Source organism: Cebidichthys violaceus, unplaced genomic scaffold (assembly GCF_023349555.1).
Source record: "Cebidichthys violaceus isolate CVI_PGR_0920_01 unplaced genomic scaffold, fCebVio1.0.p SCAF_6, whole genome shotgun sequence".
NCBI classification, from domain to species: domain Eukaryota; kingdom Metazoa; phylum Chordata; class Actinopteri; order Perciformes; family Stichaeidae; genus Cebidichthys; species Cebidichthys violaceus.
This window is the reverse complement of record NW_027176816.1, coordinates 982,638-1,004,099: the sequence shown is the minus strand read 5'-3', so window position 1 is coordinate 1,004,099 and position 21,462 is coordinate 982,638. Positions and strand designations below refer to the sequence as shown.

Here is a 21,462-nt window from a genome sequence, read left to right as displayed (position 1 = left end):
AAAATCCAACATTTTCCCATTCACTGAAATTCAACTTAACATTACAGCACTTGTGTTGCCAACATGGAGGACGTCTGGAACATAGTGGTGCTTCTTAGTCTTGATATAATGGGACACGATCATATATCTGGTTTGCCACGGTGTCCTGCCTACGTGCTGCGTAAGCTCAGTCCAAACAAAATCGACATGCAACAGTGCATTTAGATGATACTCATTTAACTGGGTTTGTTTTGACAAAGACATTTCTCATATTGCTGCATAAAATCAGCGCTTTACAATCTCATGCGTCATGGTCTTTCTGATGATTTTGTGCTGCAACAATGTCGTATTCTCATTCTTGGTCTGTATCATTTTCTTCAGTTGCCGTTGGTCACCCAGCTAGAAAACAGCTCTGCTCCTGAGACATAATAACTCACATGAATAACATGCCTCTTTTCCTTTGCAATAAATCTCTCTTTTTTTTCTTTCTTTTTTTTCTTCAACACTAGTCATACACAGTGATGCACATTTTTATTTTTTTTTCACTTCCCCATTATGGGTAATAACAACACTGAAGTGAAAATAATACAAAGAGATTGACAGGTAGATCAATAAAGGTATAATGAACTCAAACACACGTAATGCTCAGTGGACAAAATGCTGACGTGCCACGCAACCGCAAATGTTTTTTGTTACACATATCAAATTTATTTGATATCGTAAATTGCATTTACTCAATCACTTTGGACACCACCTCCTTTTTTTGAATGTAAACACTATTGCCTCTCATATCATCTCAAGACATCACTTCATTGGCCATTGGGAACAAATGATAAGAAGCAACAACATAAAGGGAACATTTGCTGTGGCGGTGATGAATATTCTCTGTATGAGCCATCCCCTCCTCCTTATCATCATACCTCATGATAGCATTTCCCACCACTTGTCTAAAATTGGACACCCTGGTGAGTCTGAGCCAGCCTACAGCACAGCCCCCCCTCCCCTCCTCTCCTCCCTCCCCCTCAGTCGGTTAACCCACCGGACTAATACAAACCTATTGTGAGAAAAAAAAAAATTAAAAAACTGGGAATATTCTCATTCAAAGGTGGACGGGATTCACGGCTCTCTAGATGGTGGTTGCCATGGATTTCTCTCAAAAGCTTTTGGTATAATGGCACACCCACCGCTGATGTCAGCGCTCGAGCAAGGAGTTGAGCGAGAGAGGGAGAGGGAGAGACGAGGGCAAAAGGGAAGGGAAAGAGGGAATGAGGGAATGAGGGAGGGAAGGGCAGCCTGTTGCTCATGATCATCAAATAACCGCCTCGTACTCCACAAGCCCGGTGCCTGATGTGCATTGATGGAGCAGAGGTAAACGGAGGAAGCAGCACAAGCTGAGGACAGATTTCATGCTTTCCTTCATGTGAATTCTTCTCAGCGCTTTCAGCAAACTAACAGCTGCCAGAGGAACTGATTCTGGAGCACAGTGAGTATTTTCATGTCTATTTCACAATAATCATGTGGTCAAACTTGGCGTTCGTTGTGCATCAAGACGCACTTTTGTAGTTGTAAGTCACACTTTCTTTTGAGTTTGTCACATGCATCACGGTGTTATTGTTTTTTTTTCACAGAGAAGTTGGAAATGACTGGGCTGACTGATATTTTTGCAGCTGATTATAGGGTTGATATTAAGATCATAGTTTGGATATTGTATTTAATTAGTGAGGGTTATTGTACATCTCATGGTTTTCTTCCCACTTTACAAAAACAAAACCGATTTGTGTCATTGTTTATTGTTTAATGCTTTAATAAAGTGAGATTAAAAGTGGCATTATTTTTATTTTGGATCTTTTGACCCATCTACAATATGTCTTCAACATATGAGGGATTTGCATACTGGATACCTTGCACTACACCATGGTAACTGCAGCTACATCACAGCATGTTATGATCAGGATTTACTGATATCTCATCAGAGACCAGGTTCACTGTTGTACAGAGATACTTTCCCTGGCATGCTCTATATACGTTTAGAGGCATTTTAAATTGCAACCACTTAGAAAAAAAAAAATGTTTTTATTCAATTTCATAATGAAAATGAATGTGAGAAAAACTTTTTAATCAGAGAGCCACTTCAAGTCCTCCAAACATCGACTCATAGCTGTTATGTTTCAGTGAGAGGTCATTGTCAAAACAGCACATGGTATCATTTTGAAGACGACGTTAGGTTATGCCCCATAATGTGATTATGAGTCCACAACGCAAACGCCTCCCTGGATCAGTGATGTACGATATGTAATAGATCATCCTCTCTCCCTCCTCCAGGTAATTGTGACCATAATGAGATGAACTAATGACTTTTTTCCTGTTCTAATAATCCCCCACAAAGATGGGCCCACAAACTAATTATAATTTGCTATTCCCAGGTGCCTTTATGCGTAAGGTATCTGGGATACATGTTCTCAAGTTCCATTAACGGATCGAAGAGTTGCGGTACCACCAGTGACACTATTTCCCAGGAGCACCAGGTGGTGCACAAAGAGATTTTCAGTCAAGGCTCACACTCGACACAAATCGAGTGATGGCTTTGCTTTGAAAGTGGAAGAAGGATAGTCTTTTTTTTTTTCTCTCTCCGCAATCACAGCTTTTTGCAAAACCATTGCAAGGCTGTGAATTTGCTCCGTGTTTTAATGAGATTTTCTTCTGTCATATGTCTAAAGTGAGCAATAGACCTATCCGCACCAAAGTCCAATTGTCACTTGCACCTCTTTTTTTTTTTTTCTTCATATGGCATCGCCTGTGATATCCTGTGACAGGGAAGCTGTAATTTTCTGCACTCAACACCAAACATTTAAAGTACTGTCCATCACGCGATCTTATTTCTTCATGCAGACTCACTTCGCGTCCATCAACCCAGCCAGAAAGAAAGCCCTGTGTGGTTGTTTGGTCCATTTAATCCATCCCATCAACTAAAGCACTTGTTCACTCAGTGTAATGGCGCTAAGAGCTTTCCGTCACCTATCTTTGATCGGCCATTGCTTGAACCCTCTGTCACCTCATCCCGCCGGGACCTGCTCTGTGTCCCGGTGCAGAGATCCTTTGAAACGCTCTTGTCTAGAATGACGGACGGTCTGGTCTTCGCCGGTATGAGGTCGTGCCCGCCTGCACATGCCCGGGCCTCTGCACCACTTTCGTGAGCTGCCTGTGAAAAATAAACTGTTTACCTGACTGCAGCTGGAAAAGGGAATCAAAATGTGAAACGAGAGAATTGGTTAATGCCCACACAGACAATGCAGAGAAGTTAATGTTGTGCAATCTTTACATAATCAAGTTAGTTGAGCACTTGCATATGGTGAGTGTACAATCATCCACTCAGAAAAAAAAAACCCTTATACATATGTATGTATAGGTGGAAAGTTGAGGTGATGGTGAGATGTTTTGCGGGCTGATTAGATGTTGTATGTCCCAGTTTGTTAGGGTTAAGAGCAGCGCTGAGGCATAATGTGAAGCGGTGATGCAGAGATGTGGGGATTTGGTGGGTCGGCTCAGACTCTGTCTGGAGGATAGAGTGCTTTAAGAGGACGGACAGACAGACAGGGGATGGGCTGGGAAATAAACTGTAGACAGAAAATGGCAGAGGTGTGATGCTTCTCATTTGCTCTTTGTTACGGCGATATTTTACCCGAAGATGGAGATGGCAAAAAAAAAAAATACTTAAAGGCCATTTTAAAAGGTTACTGTCTTTATTTAAAATATGATCATGAAGCCTTTTCAAAAACAGATGCATTTTACAAACGCATCTGTGGGTTGCAGATCGAATAGTTAAAAAAAACCCACAAAATAAACAATCTTTAATGCAAACATAGTTCATTATTGAAGTGCATTATATCCACAGCATATACCTCAGAAATGGAGAGCAAACGCACTGTGGTGGACCACATCTAGAGTTAGGGAGACACACATTGCCCTGGAGCTATAGCTTTTTCCAGGGTTTTCAGTATGCAATAATGCCGCCCACTTACAACCCAAAAGAGACATTTATGTTTACAACTATTCCTGCTGGACTTACTGTAAGGAAGAGGGCTCCTGGGGTAGAAATGCTTCTGGCGTGCCTGACTGTTTCAGCGTTTAACCAGATTCCAGAGGGAGAAAGAGATAGAAAGTTGGGTCTTGGTGGTTTTGAGTCCATTTCTGAAAAGCCACCCTCTTATAGTCCATTAGAGAACAGTGAGCTGTTGAGGAGATAGAAGTATTGGTTGTAGGGGAGTAAAAAGGGAAATCGTGGGATCTTAATGGTCATTTAGCCTGACAGAGAGAGTGCACAGGATGACTATAATTTCTGAAACATCTTTGACAAAGAGCTTTCTTTTACAATGATAAGTTATTACCATGCCAATAAGAATATATATGGTTGTTTATGTGCAAGAAAATAAGATGGCACTCTGAACAGCTGTCACCGGAAGGCTAACGGCTGTTAAATATGTTTCCTTTAATTGTAAGTCTCTGAGCTTCAGATTTCCATCACAATTCCTGATCACCCATTTAATTACCATGTGTTTGTATTTCACAGACTGAGTCATTGAATTGCAAATCCTCGATTCAGAGACAGATTGGGAAAATCTGTCCAATCCTGACTGGACAGATCAGCTTTGCAAATTGCAGCACTTCCACCAATATGCATTGATGCAGCCATAAATAGTAATCATTAATAACTGAGCTATGCATGTCCTCTTTGTGAGATACATACTCCGCACTTGTTCATTTTAAATAGATTTTATCAATCAGGAGCGTCCTAATGAACAGGAATGTCGCCCACATTTCTCGGCAGAGACTGAACTTCACCTTCTAACAGGCTCCAGTGTTCTTTGAAGATTTGCTCTGCTTTGACCTCGCAGTGAACGTTATCATTGGTACGCTCATTGTGATCATGTCAATTAATATTGCCGATAGTGAAGCTCTTCAAAGACTCTTGAGGAGGGCACTGTGGGTAATGCATGCTCAGTGCAGTCAGGCACCAGAGACTCACAACCCAGTGACTCACCAGGCAATCTGGAGAACATGCCCTGTGGCTTAGCTGTGATAACGCTGGCACAGAGAGAGGCCAGACCTCAGCCGATCTGGTGGGGAGAACAGCCTTCGCTGTCTTTGCAGTGTTTCATCTCTCCTTCCGAGATAGACTTCGTCCCCCCAGAGGAGACATCTGAGGCAAAACACAGCGGAAAGTGGTTTAAAGAACGCTCCTGTGACTGTGGAGAGGCAAAAGCACAGTCGATTTAAAGGCAGAGGGAGAAATCAAACAGCCTCAAGGGGTTAAGTGTGATTTAATCTAGATGGAGAGTGGCTGAGGCCTGTGCACATACACACTGGTGATGCATTGTAGGCGTATCGATACCCTCCGCCGCATGGAGGGAGAATGTGAGAATTTTACGGATTTGTAGCAGCAAAAAGGAGGGATTTTAGGAAATATTTTTTTTTATTCTTCTGTGTTGGTTTTATTAAGCGGCACTAGCGATGATTTCATAGACAATAGTTGTGCTTAAAATATAGAAAACGTGCAAATAAGGATCCATTTGAGACATATTTTAATCTTACATTTTTTTCCACACGTGAACTATCAAATAATGCCCCCAAATCAAACACCATTAGGATGTAGTTTAGGTTACTACAACCAGGCAGAGTGTTGGAGAGTTTGCTCTAATTTCCTGGGTGGGAGATGGTGCTGACTATAATCAGGGGCTCACAGAGGCTGACAGTGCAGGTGCCTAATAACTATTCAGTGACACATTCACATCCCCGTTTTTAGAAACCGAGGCCTCCTTCCTGACCCAGAACTGGCGGTGCAGCAAATCCAGGCACTGACATTTTAATTCCAGACTGGCTAACTTGCCTCCCCCTAAATTACTGTAATTGATTAAATTAGTTTGGACGCAGGCCACGAGGTACCCCCTGCACTGGTGACATACAGTCAGCATCATCTCTTTCCTTCTCTCTCCTATTTTTAGACGCATTGTTGTTTGTTCTCTCGCTCTGTTTGATTTATCTTTCTGGTTTTGCTTGAAAAACATCTCAATGCCGAGAACAAACTGCGGAATTATCGGTGTATTCAACAGCTGCGCAAAGCAGTTACATCAGTGAATTATAACAGCCAGTATAACATCAGGCCATTATGTATAATTCCCAGACTGCTGTGGGTAACAGATGTTCATGCACACAGTTGGGAGTGAAATTGTTATCCCTCGATGCCTAATGTATCAAGTTCAGTGATCCTGTTTAATGATACGCAACTGATATATTCGTACTGCTAAGATAATGGCACCGACATGTTCGTTTTGTAATTCAATTTGTGGATAAAGGTTGTAGGTTTGGAAGCTTAATTCATTTTTTTTTGGTAATTTGACATTTTGGGAAGTATGCTTAATTGCTTTCTTTCCGAGAGTGACATGAGAAGTTCAATACATCGCTCATGTTCATGCGCTAATCATGAAGCTATAGCCCAGAGTTATAGCTTAGCTAAGTATAACGAATGAAAGTAGGGACAGCCAGCAAAGACCGTTTCTCTCCACACTTCAAAAATCCATGTACCGGCAGCGCTAAAGCTCAATAATTAACATGTTCCATCTCATTTGTTTAACTCGTACAAAAGACGAAATCAAAGTTGTGGATCTAAGGGGAGTTACATTCAGCTAGTCCTGTCATTGCAGTGAGGTTGCCCGGCAGGCTTGCTGTTTCCCACTGCTTCCAGTCTTTATGCTAAGCTAAACTGCGCTAAGCTAATCGACAATGCTGCTCCGTGATAAGATGAGAATGGTATCAGTCTACACAGCAAAATCTCAGCAGAAAAGCAAATAAGCGTATAGTTCCCCAAGTGGCGACTTCTGATGCGGAAAAATGAGGCCGGTGCCGGAGAGAGGTTTCTCAAACGGAAACTTGAGTCTGGCTCCTAAAGCGGCTCAGTCCCCATAGATCACCATGTTAACAACCAACTTTATAGCAGAAATGTTTACAGCCTGGTACAAAAAAATGGCTGACGTCGTCGCCATGTTGAGAGCAGTTGAGAGGCAATAAAAATACTTTTGAAGCTGTGTCGTCACTGCCAAGATGGCGAGGGCCGGAGCTTCACAATGATATTTGAAAAATCAATGGGTGACATCACAGAGACTACTTCCCTATTCTATACAATTTGTGGTATTTAAATGTTAGACTAGTCTTTTCACTGTTGTCAATTGATCTAACTCGACTAACATTATAGAAACATTTAAAATGATCAACTGTTCCCTTTAACAAACCTGTTGTAGTTTGAACATTAGAAAAACAAGACTGGTTTAACCACCATAAAAAACTGCAGTGATTTACAATACATTTCTTATCTTAACAATATCAGAGGTCTTGTGGTGGAATATTTCGAGCAGGTTTATGCTTGCCTGCTTGAAATATGATATATATGACTTCATGTGGCCATTACAATATCAATAATCTAAGTGCCTCCAGCTGCAATAATGCTGCACCGTGATATTACTCATCCTTAGGTAAAAGGGACGTCGATGTTTATAGTGGCATAACAGTGTCAGTATTGCTCCGACTCTTCACACAGTCCCTATGAGTTTAAGTACATCAAAGCCATAAACGTCCTTTTAATACACTTTTAAAATACAAATGCCCTCCTGTATCAGACTAATCTGTTCATTCTCTGCTTCCCCTCTGAAGGTGACAGTGTGATGGTGGCAGGCTGAGCACAGGGATGTGAGTGGACCAGTAAAGATGACCCTGTTGGCGGGCGATGGCTCCGACTACGACTACAGCGCCCTGAGCTGCGCCTCTGATTCCTCCTTCGACCCACCTCCCCTACATGAAGAGGAGGCTCAAAAGGGGGCCTTCTACAAGAGGGCGCAGCGTGCCCCTGAGCTCAGCTCCATCCATGGCGACACCCTACTGTCCAGCGCCCGTAAACTCCACGCCATCATCAATGTGGGCGGCCTGCGTTACCAGCTGCCCTGGACCACCTTAGAGGACTTCCCCCTGTCTCGCCTGGGCCAGCTGCACCTCTGCAGCAGCTTTGACGAGATCATGGGTATTTGTGATGACTATGACGTCGCGCACAACGAGTTCTTCTTCGACCGCAGCCCCTGTGCCTTCCGGACCATCCTGACCTTCCTGCGGGCGGGTAAGCTGCGGTCCCTCAGGGAGATGTGCGCCCTCTCCTTCAGGGAGGAGCTGCTCTACTGGGGGGTCCCCGAGGAGAGCCTGGAGTGGTGCTGTCGCCGGCGTCTGCTGCAGCGCGTGGAGGAGTTTGAAGCGATGGAGAGAGCGGAGGAGGAGGAGGAGCTCCTGGAGGATCTGCTGGATTCAGACAGTGGACACAGGGAGCACGCAGCAGAGTCCAAACTCAATCGGTGCATGGGCAAGCTAAGAGACATGGTGGAGAGGCCTCACTCAGGCCTGCCGGGGAAGATCTTCGCTTGTCTGTCAGTGATGTTTGTCACCATCACTGCCGTCAACCTCTCCATCAGCACCATGCCTGCCATGAGGGAAGAGGAGGAGGCGGTGAGTAGGCTAATAACTTTGACATAACACAAAAAATGTACTAAGTACAAAACATGTTGTCAGAGTCAAGTGTTGTCATGTCAGAGAGGAGAAGTAAAAGTGAAGACATGGCCCGACACAACTTCATTGTCTGTTGGGAATCTGTCATATCCACATAAAGACACACCAAAGTAGTGAACATTTGAACCCCACACTGGTGAGATTGGCTTTGTCTGAGCCGCATTCAAACGCATAAGGGAGGAAAATTGACATGTTATTCTGAAAAGCAGTCATTAGAACATTCTAATGATGGCATGTCTCATCTGTCATGTCGTTTTAAAACAGCCTGCTGCTTTAGAAAGCAGGTTGTTTTTCCATTTAAGATAAACAAATTATATTTGTAGACGTCTCAATCTGCTTTTATGTTTTTGTCTGACTTCAATCACAACCATAATTAGCACACTGGCGTTTAAAGGGAAATGTTTGAGTCACACACATTATTTTCTTGCACAGTAAAGGACAGTTTTTTTTAATTAATTAATTTCTCTTTTGGAGAAATATCTACTTTGGATGGAAGTGGAGAGCAACTTCCACCACTTTGCTTTTCCATTTAAAAAAAAACGTTTTAGTAGTTTTCAAACGTTCTACTTCACTCAGGAAATCAAGTGCAGATACTGCATGTGGGGGTGCTGTCAGTGGGCGGAGAGCGAAACCAAAACCCTCAACGGTTTTCATTTGAGAGTAACTGCTAAACGTACTGCTAACTGCTGACTCAACGTTCAGATCCAGTAGGCCTATTTTAATCTAGGACTGTCACTCTTTACGTTTCATTTACCATGTGGCTTCTGGGAGCTCCAGTGCACTAAGCGATTTAAACGTCGGATGAGTTTTAACATCATCTCTTGTACGGTCATTAAGTCAATCATCAGTCAATGTTCTGGGAAAATGTAACCAAAATGAAAGAAATACAACAATTGCACTGATGAAGTTCCAGTGCTCTATGCGACCTGACACACTTGCTTTGTATTATCACCTGCTATGCTCGGTGTATGCTTCAATCACGCTTTTTTAATTGAAAGTGCCAGTAATTGCGTTCTAACAACTCCGCCGCCTCTAATTTATTGCAGCCAGACAACAAAGTGTTGCATTTAAAAGTGTGTAAAGTGTTCCTCTCTCGGAGTGAGAGACGGGTTTACTGGAGTTGTCAGGCGCTTGTATGGGTCTACTCAAACCATCTCCTCCTCTGTGGGAGTGTGTTTCATAATGATATTTCGCCCTGATGTGGACTACGTGCTTTGAAGTGCTTTGAGCCTTCTCAGCCACGCACTGATTCAGCATCATCACTGCGTCACACAAAACACAAAGCTTTCCAAAAAAAGCTTGAAACATGCATTAAAATCATAACTGACATTCCTAAATGATGAGCAAATATCTTTCCTTTCTTTGTTTTGTTTGTTGTAGAAACATTTTGCACGTTGTGTGCAATGCTGCAGCCTCCCAGAGTGCTCAGCTCCTTGGTTTCACATAGAAGTGGTTCCCTCTAGTGACTACAGCTACCACTCACACACATGCTGATGGTGACCATGCTAACTCAAGTGTCTTCACCAGGGCACGTGTTCCCAGATGTGCTACAACATCTTCATAGTGGAGACGGTGTGCGTGGCCTGGTTCTCCCTGGAGTTCACCCTGCGCTTCATTCAAGACCGCAGCAAGCTGGCCTTCCTCAGGCAGCCGCTGAACCTGATAGACGTGGTGGCCATCCTGCCGTACTACATCACCCTGGTGGTGGACAGCTCCTCCAACGAAAAGAAGGGCTCCGGCAACAGCTACTTGGACAAGGTGGGATTGGTGCTGCGCGTCCTGAGAGCCCTGCGTATCCTCTATGTGATGCGGCTGGCTCGCCATTCGCTGGGCCTGCAGACTCTGGGCCTGACCGCACGCCGCTGCACACGGGAGTTCGGACTGCTCCTCCTCTTCCTGTGCGTTGCCATAGCGCTGTATTCGCCCTTGCTGTACTTGATTGAGAATGAAATGGCCGCCACGCAGGAGTTCACCAGCATCCCTGCTACCTACTGGTGGGCCGTCATCACCATGACCACGGTGGGCTACGGGGACATGGTGCCGAGGAGCATCCCGGGCCAGGTGGTGGCTCTGAGCAGCATCCTGAGCGGGATCCTCCTCATGGCCTTCCCCGTCACCTCCATCTTCCACACCTTCTCGCGGTCCTACGTGGAGCTGAAGCAGGAGCAGCAGAGGGTGCTGCAGAGGAGGACGCACTTTCTGCTGCGGAGCCGCATGGCCGGCCTGGGCAGCAACCTCTCCTTGGAGAGTGACATGCTCTTCCCCATAGGGTCGTCGGGCACCAGAGACATGAAAGACTGACAGTGTCAAGGAAGGACGTACAAACTGGGAGTGGGAGAGAAAGAGAAGAAGAGGGAGGCTACAAAGAGAGACTGGGGGTATGGAGAGGAGAGAGAGAGACTGAAAATAAAGTGAGGAAGGAGTGAGGAAGAAGAATTAGAAGGGGTGGAGCGAGAGAGAGAGAGAGAGAGAGAGAGAGAGAGAGAGAGAGAGAGAGAGAGAGAGAGAGAGAGAAGTCTTTAAAACAAGATGCAGAGGAGAAAAGGGATTTTTTTTTTCTTTCCAGAAATGCAGCCGTGCTGTGTAGCAGTGTACTTTTGGATAAACATGACGAACACACACAGAAGAGGATTAGATATTATATATATATATATATATATATATATTATTTAAGTATTAAATGAATGTTTCCTTCAAAAGATGTATGATTTATTCATGATTTAAAAGATTAATGAAACATAACATGGTCACAGAATATCAAATGGATGTCCAATTTACAGAAGAAAAAAAAAACCTCATAATAATCCATAAAGCATTCGAACATAACGATGATGTAATATGTGAAATGTGCATTTGACAAAAAGAAATAGCTGAAGAGCATGGTGTCCTTATGAGCCGACAACATAGTGATGTTTCTCATCGTTGATTTCGTTTTAATGGATTTCTTGATGTCATGTGCTCTTAACCAGTGTCACGCAATGAAAGATGCGCTCTGCTTTTGTTAAGTCCCAGAGGTTAAAAGATAAAACGTGACCCTTAGTCCACTGAGTATTTTCTAAATGACTGTGCAAATTCCGAGAATCCCCCCCCCCCCCCCTCCCTCCTTCTGGCTCTGCCGGCATCCACATATTAATTATGATGTAGTAATTGTCCGTCTTCTGCTCCTTGAGGTTCCATATGCAATTTTTTGAATACGTTTGGACATTGGAGATAACATTGTTGTGCTTGTAATTACTGCAGTTGCTGTCCATAGCCGTTTATAATTATTTCTCTCCTTAAAGTGGATTTAAAAAGAAGTCTGTTTCATTGTCGCTTCTCTTTTTAACGTTTAATTGTTTTGGGGACACAATTGAACACAATAAAAACAGTCAGTGCACACTTGGCAGACATCCAATACCATTGAGAGCATGCATGTGTGTTATGACACCATGCATGCTGTCAAGAAGGACAACAACACAGCAATCAGTGGTGCAGAGTCACAATCATCTTTACTTTTTGGATTCAAATTTCTCAAAGTTTATGACCGTGTCAATCGATTGATTTGTTCATTTGAGTGTCATGTAGATTTAAAAGACACAAATCATATCGTAAAATAGATACGAGTGTCCTGTTATGAGGAATACTGTGTACTCTTCTTCACATTTTCTGTAAATTTCACAAAAAACTAAAATATCAGAACAAAGTCTAAAAATCTGGATTCTTTACTGAATTTCCTCAAAAACAAAAAAGATTCCTGAAATGAGATAGATTTAAAAATGGCAGTGGAGGGAACACAACATTACATTCATCCTCTACAACAGAGGTTTTCAGAGCGGGCCTCTCCAGGTGGGCCCCAGACAGAACCCCATAACATTGAATAACCTAAATGTGACTGACTTTGTTAAAGAGATAGTTCAGCGATCTAATCATTTTAAGGATATTTACTGTTTTTCCCACTTTCCCAGAAAAAAAAACCAAACCCAATATTGCAGCAAAAAGTAGGCCAATAGTGAGTGCTGGCCGTTACTCCTGCAGCTCATGCTGGTACGTTGGAGACACGCTACCTCTTTTGAACAGCAGGTGGCAGCATTGTGTCACAAGAGTACAACGTGTTATTTTACCCACTAAATGACACACGAAACACGTTCTGTATTTTTTTGCTCTCGTTCATTTCATTGTAAAAAGCCTACATTAAGGCTGCAGTCACGGGACATGGCTCACGTTTTGAATAAGTACAAAAATAGACTTTCAAATGAAAACGGATGCAAGCTGACGATATTTACGATATTAATAACCGAGCAGCCGCGTTTGAACCTGCACCCTCGGGTGAACAGGGACTTCCATGAAACGCCGTTCACCTAAATCAGGGCTCGAGTGTGCACAAAACCGATCCAACCAATCAGGGCTCGACAATACGCTGGCGTCTCCTCCCCTGCCTTGCCTCTAAGATCACCTCCCAGCGTGTTGTGGTCATGATTCGGTGTTCCTTGCACAGAAGCCGACTGTCGGGAGAAGCTACATTTACATATGCTTATGGGGCGTTCTGGTCTTTGTGCTTTAATGCAATTCATTCATATGTGAATGGGAGATGTTTTTCTTGTCCTCGGAGTCATTCCCCGTCATGACCTCACCACCGGACCGCCCCTCCAGTTGAATGGGATTCCTCAGCGCCTCTCTGTCGCTCCTTTTGGCACCGACTGTCTCTTCTTCCGCCGCCGCCGCCGCTCCAAGCCGCCGATTTCAGGATCAGTGAGCTGTCGGTTCCTCTTTATCCAGTTCATGAATGGTTTGATGCGAGATCCAATTGTCTGATCGCCGGAACAGCGACGACGCCAGAAAGCCCGGTAGCCTGCGCGTCAGGGTAAGTAGCCCGAAACTTGTTATTTTGGTGAGGGGGTGACTTCAAGCAATGACAGGCGGGGCAGACGGGGTTAAACATGAATGAGAGGTTTGATCTCAACAATGCCGCAGAATTAGCCTTAGAATATCCTGAGATCCAGGCGTTACATCTCTATGACCCAAATGTTCTGTATGGTATTTACATGGTATTATTAAATATACTTTTGCTGAGCTATTATTAATGATCAGTAGATGGAGGTCACTGTCATTTGTCACTTGTGTGATTCATCAAAACCATTGTTTTGCCAGCAACTGTAGCAGTCTGAGAGTTACAGTGACTCATCAGAGCTTCTTTTTTTTTTTTTCTTTTTTTTTTTTTTAAAGATACAAGCTTAGGCCACATACTGTACTATACAGTCCCTGTTCTGCAGCATTTTGGGGGAACATACAGAGCAATAATCACACTCTGCATATCCTCAGTTTTAAGGAGGAATGGCTCCCTGGGTGGAAGAAGCCCTTACAGGACAATCTGAAACCTGGCAGCTGTAGGCGCTCTGCAGTGAGAGTTTTTTTTTTTTTTTTTTTTAATGGGCTACCTGCTGTATTTGTGCTGCTTTATGTGCGAGTGAGCGGATCAGAGAGACTGTTTATATGTTTTCAACAGGACTTGCTCTAAATATTTTTCGCTTTTTCACTCAGGATGCCACAGATTTTCCTTCCGTAGGATCCCACGCACATTAAAGACACGGCTCTCATATGCTTAGGATTAGTCTCTCCCACTCAGCGTGACTCAAAGGCCCAAATATTGACTCTAATGTGGTGGCGACTAATAATAGAGAAGACTAAGTAATTGTATAGTCTGTAATGTGATGTGATGTTCCTGAGCATATAGATGCGGTCCATATCCGGCCAAATTGTTTGTGTCTTTACATTGGGACACTGGCCTGTGCTGTTTATAGGCCGCTTGTACACGTCAGTCCTGACTGCTGGTCCAGGATCAGCGCACAGATCTGCTGTCTAGAAAATGAAACCCGGTTTAACGGTCTAGACCAGATTTAATCTCAGATGTTTGTGCGACACGTCACCGTGTGAGACATTTACTATCACGACGGTTGAGATACGACACTTCATTCAGCTCGTGTGCTCTCGGCACACACACACACACACACACACACACACACACACACACACACACACACACACACACACACACACACACTTTAACCTGCTGTGCCACTGATGCAGTGTGACTTCAGAGCCTAAAACCTAAATATTGTGTATAAACCCGCAGTGGATTCCAGCTCTCGTTCGTACCGTCTCTGTAATCCTTTCTGATATCTGAACCATTTCTCCAGAGAGACATCAATATTTGTTTGCTATTAGATTTGATTATCAGTAGTGCATTACACTAATCCTCCACAGATTTTGCTTGAGTTTTTTTTATTTTTTTTATTTTCCTGAAGGAATTAGGATGTTTGGCAACGTGCAAGGCAAAAAAAAAAAAAAAAACACATTACATCCCGTGGATTCAATATCCTTAAATTGCGCATCAAAGCCAATGACGTGCAAACCGATGCTGACCGGGATGAAGCCGTGTCGCAGGTTTAATAACCAGGCTAATGACACGCATTCTGCTCTGGGCACCGCAGCCACCCAGTGAGCCAGAAGTGTTACGAGATGGCCCATTGTACTTCCTACCAGCCTGGTTTCGGGCTCCACAGAGGGGACCTAATGCTCCTTGGAATCCCATGAATGCTCCCCAGTGAAAGCTGTAGATGTTTATGTCGGCTCCAACGCGATTGGTGGAAAGTGGCTCTCGTGGCCCGAAATTCCTGCTAATTGGCAACGTGGCCGTGGACTGGCCCCTTTGTTCCCCCTTATACTGTGAGTGGTCTGTCTGTCAGGGTGATACACTGGGCCTGGCATCAATGAACTGCTTGTTTCCGCAGCTATCCGGCCCTGGAGGAATCGGGCGGCTTTAAGACGAGTCGCTTCCACTTTCAAAATTGCCTTTGTGCACCTATTCAGGAAGATGGAAGAGCACCATTTAGGGGTGGTCTATTGAGAGACTTTTTTTTCCCAAGCATCCCAGCCAAGCATATTGATAGTGATGTGTGTATTTTGCCTCTTGGCCTGAAGTGAACTGAGCAGTTGCATTTATAAACAGACTCCTCTCCAGCGGGCGGTTTGCCGACTTCACCGTTTGATCTAGTGAGTGGCCCACTTTCCTTTAGGTCAGATGAGGATTAATTGGCATTGCGCGCCGAGGACATATTGTAATTGTTTGTGATACAGAGAGAGGAGCTGGCTTATTGGCCAGAGGTATAGAAAAACAAAAAAAAAACAAGAGCTCTCAAACTGCAGGACACAGGATGACTGTAAATGAGTCGGGGCTCTAGTAGTAGCAGTAGTAGTAGTAGTAGTAGTGTGCCTCCTCTTTGTTGAAACAACACATTATTCCCCTTTGGTTTCGGACTACTTAACAAACAAAACGCTTGTCTAATGCCAACGACCGCTCCTCTAGTTTGCCAATGAGATGTGCGACAAACTCCAAAGGGACAGAAAAGAGAGACGCACGAATGAGACTTAGTGATGGCTTCCTGCTGACAAAAGCCTTTGAATTTTTCATGCGGCAGATACTAAAACTTCTGTCGCTCTGGCCCAGATTTGGTGCTAATTAGTGCCCAGCCACTTTCAAGGGCACATACTGGCTGAGCATGGGAATGCCAGCGCCACCTGTTCCTCTCACTCTTTTCTCCCTGTTTCACGTCTCTCCCATCCGGTCCTTATCCCGTCCTGTCTCTCTCTCTGTTTCAGCTTTATGTGTCAGTGGCCTACTTTTTGTGTCGGCCATTGTCGCTTCCGTTACAGTGGGCGCTTTTGTCGGCCACGAACCTTCAAGTATCATTTTTTTTTTTTGTATTACTTCCTGAATAAGTGACCGCAGGAGAGAAGTTGATGTATACACACGCTCAAACATGTGGCCACAAAGGCAGTTGAATGATAAGGATGCAGAACTGAAGCGCTCCTGACATATCCCTCTGAGTTCTCTGTCAGAGGGGCCTGCGCTTGCTGGCCATTTGAATGAAGTATCTGATAGTAGTGTGATACAGGCGAACAGAGGAGGGCTTGTGTCCTCCCAGGGTCCCATTGACACTTCCTGTCCCTCTGCTCTGGGAACGGGCCAGGGTGACACAGGCCACGCATCTCCACTCAATCCACCCACTGTTGCCTCTGTGGAAAAAGCGATCACTCTCACACTCCTCGTTCCCATCGCTCCGCGCACGATTCTTGTGACAGGAAAAAGCGTCTTTGGCATTTCGAAAGAAGCCTCTGTGTGTGTGGCTTTGTGGAGGCGCAGCTGTGCGAGCCTGGTCAGGATGATGAGACGCTCAAGAAGAGCGCATGCATGCTGCTCTCCCGCTTCCTGAAGCGCGAGGCGCTCCGTCCTCTGAGGGATATGTCGAGATGGGAGTTTTTACTCGCGGAGGCGATCGATCCCGTCACGTCTGAACGAAACGGGAACTTATTTGTGTGAAATGTCCCGTTTACGTACATTAAGGGATGTGGGCACACAATATGATTTCACTGAGTGACGCATCGAGGAGCGGAACCGGTGCCTGAATTTATCTATCGCTGTATTTACAATGCTTACTATCACAACACATTTATGTTTCCCTTTACTTGTCACTTTTGTAGTGACGTCCTAACACAATAAAAAAAACATGATTAGAGCTGAAACGATTATTTGTTTAATTGATTTGATGATTGACCAAAACTATATGTAATAACATAATCATGTTTCTCCTTTTTGTCTCTCTGATGTGATGGTAAGATGAAGGCCTTTGGGTTTTGGACTGTTGGTTGGACAAAACAAGCAATTTGAAAAGACATAATTGTGGCATTTTTCACTATTTCCTTATGTTTTATAGAACAAACAAGAAATAGGTAGAATAACCCATAATTAAATGTAAGTAACTGAGATATTAAAGGTGCAATAAGTAATGTTTTTACTCTTGTGTCACAGAATGACCGGTCAGTGCTGTGATTTCTCACTTTCATATTTAGCTTCATAGCTCAGGTTTTGGAGCAAAAACGTCTGCACTCATTGGTGTTTCAAAACATGTGGACTTTCCACTGTCTTTATGATATTCGGGGCATAGATATAGTGGAGTAATGTCTACCTGAGCAGAGAATGAAGTCGCTCTGTGCTTTGTCTACATGGCCGGCCTTTGCGTGCCTTTTTTTTGCCTGCGCTTATAGCGCTGTTAGCACCTTTTTAGCCGCTAGCTCAGCTGTTGCCATCTTGAAAGCAGTTGAGAGGCAATAGAGCCGCTTTGAATTTAGCACAGAGCTGCTTTTAATTTCTTTAGCTGTTGGACTACATGCACACACCCAACATTTCCGTCCTTCGCAAATCAGCTTTATTAAATTCGACAGGTACAGGATGTGTTTCCTCTTGACCTCTGCTCTCACCTCTGATGTGAGTCTGGATCAGATACAGAACAGGGCCGTCTTCCTCTTTCTCAGCAGAGGCAGTTAATTGCCCCCCCCCCCCCCCCCTTTCTGTTTTGTGTAAAGCTCCAACCGCACCACCAAACCTCTGCTTTTGATTGCCTAGCAGTCAGCGTCTAGTTCCCGGCTTCACCGCCCCGCTGAGTTGAATTTGAATATTGAAATCAGCGCCTCCTGAACAAAGGAGTGTATTAAAAAGAGATTGGGGAATCTTGCCCTCCAATCTGTTATGGAAATGTCATGGCTGGGTGCAGTTATGTTTTGATGATGAAGCGTGACATGGGCACATTTTAAAAATTTGAATCCCAAACCCTGCTGGGTGTTTCAGATTTTTTTTTTTTCTTTCTTCTGCTTGCTCTTATTTGATTGTCTCTAAGGAAGCAGTGCTAAGATCTTTGCGTCTCGTTTTCAGTTTGAATTCAGCCAAAGCAGCTATAGAAATGTTGATACAGCATGCTATATTTATAATTCTGAAGGGTCCCCCCCCCCCCCCCCCCCCCCCCATGCTGTCAGTGAAGCCTTATATTTTTGTAGCAATAATAATAATAGAGATGCTCTTGGAGACACAGCAATGCTAGACTCACCTGATGATCAGTATGACACCCTCTGCATGCTTTTAACTTTGTGTTCACGATAACCGCAATCTGGTCCAGAGCCCCTGTCACGGCAGGATAAACAACCACCGTGTGTGTGTGTGTGTGTGTGTGTGTGTGTGTGTGTGTGTGTGTGTGTGTGTGTGTGTGTGTGTGTCTGTTGCGACCTTGACTCACATTCTTGCTCTTACAACATGGCTGCTTGATACAGACGGTGAAGGGAATGTGCTGGGGTGGGTGGCATGTGTGGCTCGGGGGAGCAGCCCGGGCATCTTGACGGTGTCTCTACCTGCTCCCCGTACATTCCTGCTTTGGGCTGCGCGAGCGGGAGAGAAGTTGCGACTCGCCTTTTTCTTCCACTCTGCATTCTTCAACCATGACTTGGCTCAGTCGCACTGCTGCAACAAACCTGGGAATGTCACACAAACGCACATGCCCACCTGGCTAACCTTCTCATATTTGGACCTGTTAACATGCCATTAGTTCTCTTTATGCACTGATATAGATATACAGTATATATTATAGTTCCCTTGGGTTGAGTTGGACCTTAGATCTTAGGGGTTTCTCTTACTGCCTAGCTATGCAGATGAGAAGGTAAACGGTGAAAGCCGTAGGTTTACTGAAGCGTGAGGCTCTTGGGAGTCAATGCGGACTTGAGCTGATCAAATGCTGCCTCTTTGAAATGTCTCGGAAATTTGTCAGGTGGCATTTTTTTACGACTTTCTCTTCTTTCTGAATGTTTCTCCTCTCCCTTCCTATAGCAGTACACTTATATTTGGTAAGCAAACAAAAAGAAGGATGATTTCCCTCCTCGTGTGACACATCAGAGGAATTGAGAGCCTTTATTTTCACCTCTTGAAAGGATTGGGTAAATTATGGGCAAAGAGGGCTAGAGGGGAGGGGGTGGGGGTGGACTGAGAGTGAGCGAGTAAGACTGGGAGGGGGGGGGTTGCCAAAGCCCTTAAGGATTATATTTCTCTCTCTCTCTCTCTCTCTCTCTCTCTCTCTCTCTCTCTCTCTCTCTCTCTCTCTCTCTCTCTCTCTCTTCCCCGCTTCTTGTTTGAACACGTGACCACAGCTCATCAGTCTCAGTTCTCTTAATGACCATGTTTATATGAGAGCAGAGAGATGGATGTAAAGCTGAGTGAAGCAACGCAACCACGGATGGGGTTTTTTTTTTTTTCTCCCGGAAACAGTCGAGCACATTTCAAGTATTCTGTCTATTCTTGGTATTTAATGCGCCACCGAGGAACAACACGCAGCTTTTCGCCCTATCGACACAATACAGTGAACTCCCCCCCCCCCGGGTTCCTGCACGGCAGTCACGGCACTGTGAATGCCACAGATGCCTCAGATCTCATAGGTTTTCAGGAGGAATGATGGCCGCCGCTGCTGCTGCTGCTGCCGGATGCGTGTCTGTATTCATCACAAGCGATAAGGGAACAGCTGAGAGACCTTGGGCTATAAAACAGGGCATGTGTTTTAACATGAGCTTGTTCAGTCTTCCATTTGACATCATTCTGTCCCCCTCCTTATACACATGAAACTGTTTAATTGTGCAATGGTAACTTCTGGTTAATGTGCTGCAATTTATTTGCCGTTTTGCAACAAACCTGATGAGCTAAGCAGAGGAAATTACAGTAATGTCCTCTGTCTGTCTCGCCTGAGCTGTGCCTGTCACACCCAGTCTAGGAGGACGTGTCAGTTAAATCACGGGACTACTTTTAAAAGCAGGACACAATTGACAGGGAAAGGTGCAAAATGATTGCGGTATGAATACACAACCACACTGTGTAAAGTCCCTGAAACTAGACCCTGTGCTGTATGACAGGTCCAGATAGATGTCATGTGACTGGACCCAACCGGTCGTCAGTGTGGCAGGGAAAATGTTGCATGACATGCGTCCCACTGTGGGGTGGCGTCTTCTCCATATTTAATCGCTGTGGAACTGGGAAGTGTTGTTGTTGGGGCTCAAGTGTTGCCGTGTGGGATTTGACGCAACGTTGGGGAAGGAGTGGGCGGAGCTGGTTCCAGATGAGCTGAAGGAGAGGACGGAAGATGGAAAGAAGGAAGAGATTACTAGAGATGAATTATAATCGGGGGGGGGGGAAGGTCTCTGTGGAGTTCACGTCTCTTCCTGTTAGCTTAGCTTAGCATAAAGATTGGAAACAGGGGGAAACAGCTAGCCTGGCTTTGTCTGAAGATAATAGAAATCGGCCTATCAGCACCTCTCTTTTGTCTTTTCCTATTTGTTCAAGCCAGTTTGTCGACGTCACTGCTCCCGGCCAAGAAATAGTCCAGCACATAACCTCCCGTAAAACCACAAATTCACGTTTTTTAAGCTAATTAAAGGAGATATGACATGCTTTATAGGGGCTGGCAGGCATATTTTGTTTCCTGGCCAGGCTAGATGAAAGTATCAATCTTGCCATCTAACCTTGCAGCAAGAAAAGCCCATTACCACATTTCCCGAAATGCTGAACGAATAGGTTTAACAAACTCTTTCAGTAGGTCTCTCCCTTCTCACTGCAAAAGCCAAGACATCACCTCATCTAAAATGGCCCAGATATTTTCTCGCTGAGCCTCAATCCCAAAATAATTTGGTGTATGTCATACTCAGATTAGGAACAGGGGATAACAGAAAATCCATGAACCTACAGTTGGTGCCAGCAGTGTTTGTTGTTTGGAAGTGGACAAAAAAAAAATTCCTCTGTAAGCACAGGGTTTAAGATAGAGCGGCCAGCTGCTCCGCTCCACGAGCCCAGAGATGTCATATGATTTTTTTGTTTAAAGGTCGGGTTAGCTGTGTGTGGCGTTTGGCAAACAAAAAGGTGATCTGAGCGCACTGTAGGTCGCTTTTTTAGCCCAAATACCAGTGGTGAGAAATGTACACACACACACACACACACACACACACACACACACACACACACACATAGAAGGGATAAGGGCTCCAGCC

General features: G+C 44.5%; 2 protein-coding genes across 2 annotated transcripts in view; both read left to right on the top strand.

The window, feature by feature from the left end:
• The first annotated feature begins 1,272 nt into the window (after positions 1 to 1,272).
• On the top strand, positions 1,273 to 11,822 carry kcng1 (potassium voltage-gated channel, subfamily G, member 1). Its single transcript, XM_068733132.1, has 3 exons — positions 1,273 to 1,462; positions 7,681 to 8,517; positions 10,105 to 11,822. Exons 2-3 carry the CDS (start codon positions 7,735 to 7,737, stop codon positions 10,876 to 10,878), a joined length of 1,557 nt encoding a protein of 518 aa, XP_068589233.1. The 5' UTR covers positions 1,273 to 1,462; positions 7,681 to 7,734; the 3' UTR covers positions 10,879 to 11,822.
• Positions 11,823 to 13,025: 1,203 nt separating this feature from the next.
• The window catches only part of src (v-src avian sarcoma (Schmidt-Ruppin A-2) viral oncogene homolog), a 23,603-nt gene continuing 15,166 nt past the window's right edge, over positions 13,026 to 21,462 (top strand). Inside the window, 1 exon segment of the mRNA XM_068732651.1 lies at positions 13,026 to 13,417. The gene's annotated coding sequence lies outside the window, so the exon portion shown is untranslated.